The 10,147-nt window shown below is 44.7% G+C and overlaps 1 protein-coding gene across 2 annotated transcripts in view; it reads right to left on the bottom strand.

The window, feature by feature from the left end:
- Window positions 1–220: 220 nt before the first annotated feature.
- Window positions 221–10,147, bottom strand: part of PSMD1 (proteasome 26S subunit, non-ATPase 1) — a 117,108-nt gene continuing 107,181 nt past the window's right edge. Inside the window, exons 22-25 of one of the 2 annotated variants that reach the window (XM_038415537.2) lie at window positions 9,177–9,269; window positions 6,196–6,342; window positions 1,074–1,229; window positions 221–438 (exon numbers count right to left, since the gene is read on the bottom strand). In XM_038415537.2, coding sequence (XP_038271465.1) covers window positions 1,083–1,229; window positions 6,196–6,342; window positions 9,177–9,269 — 387 coding nt within the window. In that variant the 3' untranslated portion in view covers window positions 221–438; window positions 1,074–1,082. Of the gene's footprint in view, window positions 439–1,073; window positions 1,230–6,195; window positions 6,343–9,176; window positions 9,270–10,147 lie in introns of those variants that run through there. The other variant, XM_043491574.1, reaches the window with a different exon arrangement.

The raw sequence follows: 10,147 nt of genomic DNA, 5'->3' as shown, positions 1-10,147 counted from the left end.
CAATGTGCATGGGTCATTTTTAAAAGGCATCCTTATTGTTCTACCAGAGGTTAAGGCCTGCCAGCAGCACTGGATACAGCTGGGCACACCTATAAGGGGAAACCCACCTAATATAGGAAGAAGAGGGAGTCAGAGGATGACTCAGAGCCTGTACATTCAAGTGCTGGGAGGCTGATGAATCTTCCCTTCCTTTAGATAAACTGGGACGTCAAAACAAAAGCAAGTTTCCATCAAGAGGTTTTAATATATTCATTTGAAAACAAAGTTTTGTGAAAGAGTACACTAAACGGCATATCTCTCTTCTGCATTCAAACCACAGACATTCAGCATCAGGTCAGCGCAGAGGTGATGCTGCATGCATTGAATGGCAGGTCTCCGTAGGAATTTCCTCATGTGTTTCCAATATCAGACAAAGCATCTTCTTTAGCAGAGCTGGTCCTGGAGACGGAGACCAGAAAGGTAAAAACATTAGCTGAGGCCATCTTCTGCCCAGTCCCAAAAGAGCCCACATTTGTATGCTCCTATAAGCAGCTAAGATCCTCTGGGTCTGGTACTGAAGCTCCAGCGTTCGTGACGCACCCAGTTGTTGGCAAGAAACGAGGTATCCTGACTGACCACTAATCCATGCGCATTTTTAACCCTACAATCAGAAACAAGGCAACTGGATTCGGATTTTCATCAACAAACCAGCATGTCAGCTCAGTCACACACGCCCCATGCTATTTATGAAGGAGCCTGAAGTTAGATAATGTAATGCCTGGAGTAGGTGGACTTTGGCTCACTCCGTTTAGCTCAGGTATACGGTCACAGAAGCCGAGACTGTGGCTCGTGTCCCTCTCTGTGCACAAGCCTGTACTGCTGGGACAAGACGACTAAGGTTGGAGAGAGGGAGCCTTTCCCTTTCAACTAAAACTGCCATTGTGAAAAAATCGGCACAATGTACTTATATCAACACAAAAGCACACGACCCCTTAAAAAAAAAAAAAAGAAAAAACATTTAAACACTGGGTCCTTTGATGGATGGAGTTTTTACTCTACTCATTAATGGAGGAGCTAGAGAACTGCACCCATACCTCAGGATCCTAGTCATCGATGTACTCAAAAGGCTCTGGTGGTTCAGGTTCTTGTTCCTCTTCCTCAATCTTTGGGCCATGGGCTGCCACTGGTTCCACCAGCTCCTCCATATCCACACTGGTGTCCTTCAGAATGATGATGCCACCAATGGAAAGCTAGAAGCCAAGTGCAGAGAACGTCAGTGCCTAGAGACATTCAAAAACACCTCTGTCTCGTGTAGGATTGTCCTTGACCAAGAACAGAAACTGGACCCCAAGTCCCCTGGGTTACAATCACCCCATCAATGTGAATGCTCCACTCAAAACAAGGGGTGAAAACAGCTTTCCGTGGTCTGTTGCAATGAAAGCGAAGTATTCTCCCATTGTACATACCAGTGTCACACCACCAGGGACAGACAAAATGTAAAGGGATAGGAGGGAAAGGTTGAATACAGATTTATTAAAATGCAGCACTTGGAAGCTTTAGATTGTCTCAAATATTTATGAACCAAATTGGAAGCTAGTAGGCTTTAGGGCCAGTGTGTTTATGAGTGTTACTGAAACACTTTGAATAGAGGCATCCAGTCATTCACATTCTAGCCTCATAACAAGGGGAATGGAATAACCGTGACTATGGATCTATAGACATGTATATAGCATATGCTTCTGGATAATGTCATGGTGTTGTGTCTAGAAACCCCTCTGTGGTTTGGGACTTTGCTACCTTGGAGTGCCTCACTTTCTAGGTACTAACACAATGATGGAGGTCACTGGAGGTGCTCTGGATAAGGGTTCCTAGATTTGCACCTGAGGATTGAGGACTTTCTGGCAAAGGCTCCCAGACACACTACTCTGTTCTTTCAGCACTTGCACCCTCTATAAGAGCCAGAATTTGCTGACCATCAGAGCATGGTGCAAATGTCCCTGCCAGCCAAACCTTCGCTGAAAGACTCTCTCTGGAAACACCGTCTTTTTCTCTGATGTCTGAGTTATAACTGGGAGTTTATTGTATCTAGGTGCCACCCGGTTGGCTGCACTGTACGTTAATGAAATAAACGGCCATACTAGGCTACCTCTGCTCTTCCATTATCTATCTCTCAGCTCGCTGAAAGGCGACATCTGGATCTGTGGATTTATGCAGTGACTATAATCTGGCACTTTCCATACGGCTTTAAAAATCAAAAACACACCAACTGTTTCAAGAGATTCAGTCTTTGCAAGACAAAACAGAGTCAGATCTTGGCGCAACTCCTCCCCAGAGGCTCTCGAAGCAGAGCCAAATCTGATCATCGGCTTCCATTGACTGAGAATTCCATTAGCAGAACCTCATAAGACAAAAGAAGAATGAAGCACAAAACATACAACTCACCAAAGCCAGTGACTGCCTGTGGAGGTACGGAAACATGGACACTGTTTCGGGGCCTGGCTGGAATTAGAGCCTTCCCCACATTTGAATTCCAGGGTATAATCAGCATCTCAAAGTGATCTTTTATGATGGTGCCCCACCAACAGAAACATTAAAAACCAGCACTCTGTGTCGATGCTGGGAAGCCACCTTGGTCCCACCGTTCCATCATGGCAAGACACACACTGCTATGTTCTTTCAGGAAACCACTCGTAGACAGAGCAGATACTCCACTCACTGACTGGCTTTGTACTGGGGGTGGCTTGGCTCCCCAGTGAGGCTTCGGGCCACTGCTGTCCTCAGGGCTCCACCACTCTCTGACTGAGGCACTGCGTTGCCTCTAGCCAGGCTGCAGTGATTCTTCCCACACATTTCCCTTCTGAAGGGCAGCCATGTCTTCACTCCCACGCTGCGTCAGGCCCAGGACTTCTCTTCCCCAGGAGCAGACAAAACACACAACTGCACATGTGTCAGCTGAGTTTAGGGCTAATGACTGTGCGCACACAAACATTTCAGGTGCAGAACTGAGCTTGTACTGGGCTGGGCAGCAGCTCCGTCCAGACTGGGAGGTCAATTGGGCCACCTCCTCATCTTAGAGATCTGGGACAGAACCACCCCTTCCCAGCTCTGTGAAAGAAGCTGTTCTCAAAGCTTCCACGTGCTGATGAAATACCAGTGAAAGCAAGTGTATTAAAAACAAGAACTGATTTTCTGGGCAGGGTATTCATTGCGAGGGTGCACGCTCTCACACACAATTACAAAACAGAGTAGGCCCCATGTTCATCCATCTTTTGCACAATAACAAAAGCCAGCAGAATTTGACTCAGTCCATTTGCAGCCTGACAATGTGTTCATTAGCCTTCCAGTGTACCACAGCGTTTCACAGACTAGTTGGCCAACCAATGGGTTATTAGTAAAACGTCTTTTCCATCTCCCATTTCCATGATCTGATGCCATTCCCTCTGCATGTTAACAAGAGACCAGGACTTTTTTGAGGTCAGGTGCAGTGGAATAATAAATCTATTCAGTAAATAATAATAAATAGTAACAAATCTATCCTCACAAGTGGTCCATTTCCTCGACACAACTGTGCTAATAAGCAATGGTCACATAACCACCACCCTATACCGGTAACCTACTGACAGCTATACTTACCTACATGCCTCCAGCTTCCACCCAGGACACACCACTTGATCCATTGTCTACAGCCAAGCTCTAAGATACAACCGCATTTGCTCCAATCCCTCAGTCAGAGAAATACCTACAAGATCTCTATCAAGCATTCTTACAACTACAATACCCACCTGCTGAAGTGAAAAAACAGATTGACAGAGCCAGAAGAGTACCCAGAAGTCACCTACTACAGGACAGGCCCAACAAAGAAAATAACAGAACGCCACTAGCCATCACCTTCAGCCCCCAACTAAAACCTCTCCAACGCATCATCAAAGATTTACAACCTATCCTGAAAAACGATCCCTCACTCTCACAGATCTTGGGAGACAGACCAGTCCTCACTTACTGACAGCCCCCCAACCTGAAGCAAATACTCACCAGCAACCACACAACAAAAACACTAACCCAGGAACCTATCCTTGCAACAAAGCCCGATGCCAACTCTGTCCACATATTTATTCAAGTGACACCATCATAGGACCTAATCACATTAGCCATGCCATCAGGGACTCGTTCACCTGCACATCTACTAATGTGATATATGCCATCATGTGCCAGCAATGCCCCTCTAATATGTACATTGGTCAAACTGGACAGTCTCTACGCAAAAGAATAAATGGACAAAAATCTGACATCAGGAATCATAACATTCAAAAACCGGTAGGAGAACACTTCAACCTCTCTGGCCACTCAAGTAAGATATACGGGTGGCAATTTTGCAACAGAAAAGCTTCAAAAACAGACTCCAACGAGAAACTGCTGAGTTTGAATTAATATGCAAACTAGATACCAATAACTTGGGTTTGAATAGAGACTGGGAGTGGCTAGGTCATTACATATATTGAATCTATTTCCACGTTAAGTATCCTCACACCTTCTTGTCAACTGCCTAAATGGGCCACCTTGATTATCACTACAAAAGTTTTTTTCTCCTGCTGATAATAGCTCATCTTAACTAATTAGCCTCTCACAGTTTGTATGGTAACTTCCAACTTATCTGTATGTATACATGTTCCATTCTATGCATCCGATGATGAGGGCTGTAACCCACGAAAACTTATGCTCTAATAAATTTGTTAATCTCTAAGGTGCCACAAGTTCACCTGTTCTATTTAGTAAAAACACCATCTATGCACATAACCCACTGCATAGTAATAAAAACACAGCACAAGTGATAATGAATTTCACAGCATTGACACCAAATCTAGAAGACATTTCAGAGCTATATTAAGATCTAAACCTCAGTGAGCACGATGTACTAGGCTGAGCTTCAAGTCCCTTAAACATATCTGAGAACCTTAAAAAACATGACTGCTGCAGCCCGCCAGTGGGATAGCAGTTCTCCCAGCTCTGATCTCAGGGACGCCGGCTTGGAATGGAGACCACTGCCCTCTGTTCTAGGCGAAATACAGGCCGCTAGCACTGGGAAAGTGGCCCTTGCAGGCCCAGCCATGAATGACAGCAGCAGCTTTGGGGGAGACAAGAGGAAGGGAAACATACCATCCACTCTTGAAACATCAGCTCCTGGAGAAGGGGCGTGAGTGTTGCGAGGCCCTACGCTACACTCCAAATGAGGTTTTTCACTGCCATCCTTAATCATAATGAGCGGCCATTTCCCACCACTACAAAGAATCAACTGGACTGACGTAACCTCCTGTCCATCTGCCTCTAGTCCGCTGTGCATCGTGGCTGGCAGATTTCATTATTCCCGAGCCATCCCTGATATATGGGGCTGTAGGCTGTTCTCCAATAGCTCCACTGGTGGAAATTCCATAGCTCCCCAGGGCAGCTTTTTTCAGTGAAAGTTAAAATTTTCCCTGCTGCAGCGTAGAACCCTTGACTGGCTGTTTTTCCTTACTTAAGGAGAATAAACCGACCCCTACTCGCTGTTTATACCATACGTTTCAAATCTGCAGACCATTCTAGACTGAACATGCCTGCTTCTCGGAAACATTCGGCACAAATCTTCATCCCCAAACCTTTTATCTTTATTGCTTACACTGGAACGCTGTCCAGTCCATCTGTCCTTTCACCTTAGCACCTATGGAGGAGTGCAAGACACAGAGAGAGTAACTGTTAGCTAACCCTAAGTCTCTGGTGATCCTACAAGCTACAGATCCAGGCTTCAGTTTGCAGTTATTGCAAATCGTTACACAGTCTTATGATGGTTCAATTCCCCAGTCCCCCATGAGGTTTTTATTAGATGTCAATGGGCATATCATCAGTTTCTGGGTCAGGATCTCTGAAGAGATCATAGGGTAAGAGAATGTAAAGTAGCAGCATTAGGGCATTATATGGGCCTAGAGTAGCTCTGCCTTCCAATAACTACAAATGTGTGAAAGCAATGGAGAAGAGGGACATAAGGAAGTAAAAATGAGACATGGGGATATATCATGTGGCCTCTAAAATACAGTACAGCCATCAGCTGTTATGGTTTTAGTTCTCAGAAACACACAGAGCCGTGATGTCTACATGCGAGATCCCAGCGCAAAGCACGTCCGCTGGGAACTCTCCAAGTGTGAGAACAGGATGATAGGTTTGCATAAGGTAGGTTGCACTCACTGGTTTAAAAGGCTGATATCGACAGCTCTCTGTCATGGTGAGGACTTTCAGCTGAGCAGGCATGACTCTGGCTGGGTTATCCAGCAGCTGGAAGTTGGGTTCGGGCTCCTTTTTCTTCTCTTTCTCTTCCTTCTTCTCAGTCTCATCCTACAAAACACAAGGCCACAATGGTTTAACTGCAGCCTTCAATCCTCTCACATTTGAGGCTGGGGTCAAACTTGCTACTTGATCCACACAGCATGAGCAGTAACTCAAAAACCTGTTTAAGAGAAAAAGAAAAGGAGTACTTGTGGCACCTTAGAGACTAACAAATTTATTTGAGCATAAGCTTTCGTGAGCTACAGCTCACTTCATCGGATGCATCCGATGAAGTGAGCTGTAGCTCATGAAAGCTTATGCTCAAATAAATTTGTTAGTCTCTAAGGTGCCACAAGTACTCCTTTTCTTTTTGTGAATACAGACTAACACGGCTGCTACTCTGAAACCTGTTTAAGAGACATTCTCTTAAGATAAAGGAGTCAATCTAATTCTCCACCACAAAGCACAGTGAATACTTATATAAACCCAAGGCATCTGAATTCCCCCAGAGCAGAACCTTATTGTAAGAGCAATCCAGATTCCAGGGGCACAAGAGTTAAAGAGATTGTAGTGGCCCAGAAAACTTCCACTTTCAATAGCCACTCAATAAAGCCCAGGACTTTTCATGCTGCATGTTACAACCCAGCACACAAACAGTGCCAAATGCAGGTGGGATTTTCCTAGCTATAAAGCTGTCACTGACATCTTACGTCATTGGCAGTCATGGCAACTTGACCAAAATGACTCCATCCAGGTGACTCTCTACAGACGGTTCCAGGTACAATTCTGCTCAGTCCCGAGCTCAGCAAAGGCTGCAATTTGAGACAGAAGCATTTATGCAGCCTCAAGAAAACATTTCAGAATGTGGGTTACCTTTTCCCTTCTGCTGGTGACAGTTTGACAAGAGGGGAGGAGGTCAGAGACTAACCAGGTACTTATAGAAAGCAGCTGTGTGATAGGCACCAAATGTAAGGTTCAGAGCAGACACCTCTTGCTACAGCAGAAGGCACCCTCTCAGGTATCAGATTCACTAACAGCAGCAAATTTCACAGGACTCCAGCAAATCTCATATGAACTGTACAAGAAAATGGGAAAGCAGAGATGCAGCCAGGACCCTCTGTAAGCTCAAACACAACAGGGGGCAGCAGTCTCTCTTTATCTCGCTGCTTTTCCTTCTCAGACAATTCAGTGTGTCTAGGTCAGCTTTCCACACAGCTGACACACACACAGCCCTTCTGACTCACTGTAGCCTTTCTTCACTTTCACATGATTTTAGACCACAGAGCTGTTTGGAGGAAGGGTCATTTTCCTGGCACATTTTGCTTAGTGTATAGTGCTGTGTGAATAATACAATGCAAAGACTATGTTAATGTTACAGTTGTGCTGTAGAAGGGTCAAGAAACACAGAAGTTAAAGATCCCAACAGCTGCTTTAACTCATGTGCAACTATGTTGCACATAGATAACTTCTATTCACTTTTCAGGCTGTGTAGTACTAGTAACATGTTAGAAGTTGTACCGTATATTGTGTGCACGCAATGTGGTCATGCTCACGTTGCTATAGGCACATGTTATTTTAAGTGTGCCACCTTGATGGTACACTGCTGTTTTTCCACATGCCATTTTGTTTTCAATTGGACAGAATCAAGAAGCTGCCCCTAATTCATAACCTCAGCAAGGCCCAAGTAGGCTTTGACATAAACACCTTATTAAGGTGAATGAGGCAAAATGAAACCCAACCTCAGCAGCTGCTACTGTTTACCTGAAAGGAGTTTTCTGCAAAGATGGGTTAACTGAACATCTATTATTTATATAGTGCTGGGTGAGGGGAGGTATTTGGAAATGAAAAAAACAAGGAATTTGAAGAGTACAGAATTTACACAACTTTGGGAAATGCTGCTAAAGCGATGGTATCACCCTACAAATCCAGAATCTGCAATTCTCCCCCATACCTGCGATCTTTCCACACCCCTGATGTTAAAGCAGATTTTGGGGAGGTTTTTGCTGACTTTCAATGACAGTTTCTCACTCACAAACTGTTCCAGCAGCAACAACTGCATGTTGGGATATCACAAAAGTAACGGTTCTTCATTAAGCTACGTTAAGAATCTTAGCTGCCTGCGTCATCTCAGAATCAATTCCATCAATCAATCACTTATAATCCAGCTAATTCCATCCCCTTTCCCCCAAACTTGCTCCTGAAGATACTCCTCAGTGAATCCTACTTGCATATAAAGTTTCAAGTTCTCAGGCCAAACTGTCAACTGATGGTAAGTCAGCAGAGCTCCATGGAAGTGACTGTAGCTATGGTAATCTACACCAGCTGAGGACCTCGCCTGCAAAATTCAGCTATTGTTGGAGGATATGGGGGAAGTGGGGGGGTTGCACACTGCAGAAATAAAGTTCAACAATGGTTTAGAATGGAGAAAGAAATATTTTCAGAATGTAATGGGGGTGTGAAAACAGTGGGTTAGAATTTAACTAGCTTGGGAACCTTACCTATAGCAAAAAGAAAAGGAGTACTTGTGGCACCTTAGAGACCAACAAATTTAAGGTGCCACAAGTACACCTTTTCTTTTTGCAGATACAGACTAACATGGCTGCTACTCTGTTACCTATAGCAGTCACCTCCAAGCAACTGCTATAAGAAAGATTGTTAAAAAGTCACCAGTGGTGCACCAAAGAACAGGAATTTTATTACATTTCTTCCACAGTCCCACAAGAACCTCGTGTCTGGATAAGTTACTCAATATACTGAATCATGATAACACTGTTCTGAGAAACTACGGTAATGCAGGTGATGATGGGAACAGAGATGTGTATAGGAGCCAGTGTTCATGTGATACGCAGCCCCCCAAACAAAACTCGATGGAAGACATTTAGATATTTATGGCTTATACCCACCACTTCCATTTTCTCCTCTTCCTTTTTCTCTTTCTCCTTCTCCTTTTCCTTCTTCTTGGCTTTTGCGGTGATGGACAACACAGCAGTAGAAACCTGGACATTTCAACAAAGGCTTTCAGAATGGCTTCAACACCATACCCAGGGCTCATCTCCCAGCCAGGCAAGCAGACCAAAAGGAGAGTCAGCACTGTGCCAATTTTCAATTTCACTACCCCCCACTACCTTATAAGCAGCACAAACAGAGTGGCACGCAGAAGATGAAATGGCAAACAGGAGTGGAAAAGGGTGTTACCCAATCAGATCTGGTTAGTTTCTGTAAGTGAAGAGAGGGGAGATTACTCAATGCTGTTTTGTTTTCCCTACTAAGGGATTTCTTTAAATTTGAACAGTGACAGGGAATTCTTACCATGGGGAAGTTTGCTCCCATGGTTTCAGTGGCAAGGCAACATCAAGCCAGAAGAGAGATTCTTGACAATGTCGTAATCCTTTACACCACTCCTCCACCCCGGCACTACTGTAATCCACAGCTGTTATGGGTCACTGGCACACAATGGCAGACACACTGCAACAGCCCAGGATGCGAATAGTTTCATCCGAGGAAGAAACAATTGTGCTGATCTTCTCTGAGTGTCCACAGATTTTCCTCAACAATCAGTGTTAAACAACACCACCACCACCACAGGGTCAGCAGGCAGCCCCGTGTCAGCCTGCCCATCTGTTCCTGCTCCTGGAAAGATTATCCATTCCTCTAAGATTTTGGTGGCGTCTTAGGGTGCCATATCAAGGTATTCTAAGGGTGGGCCAGAATCAGCCACGGGGTTTGAATTTTGGAAAGGGAGGGATATGTCCAGAAGTACCTGCCACTGTGAAATTTCTTATATTACTTGCCTTTGTGCACAATCTGGTCCAATCCCAAGGCAAAAACCAGCTGCTTGGTAGTAGTCTATTGCCCTCATTTGGGCTAATTTCTA

The sequence above is a fragment of the Dermochelys coriacea genome, chromosome 9 (genome assembly GCF_009764565.3).
Source record: "Dermochelys coriacea isolate rDerCor1 chromosome 9, rDerCor1.pri.v4, whole genome shotgun sequence".
In the NCBI taxonomy this organism is placed as follows: Eukaryota; Metazoa; Chordata; order Testudines; family Dermochelyidae; genus Dermochelys; species Dermochelys coriacea.
This window is presented reverse-complemented; position numbering and strand designations above follow the sequence as displayed.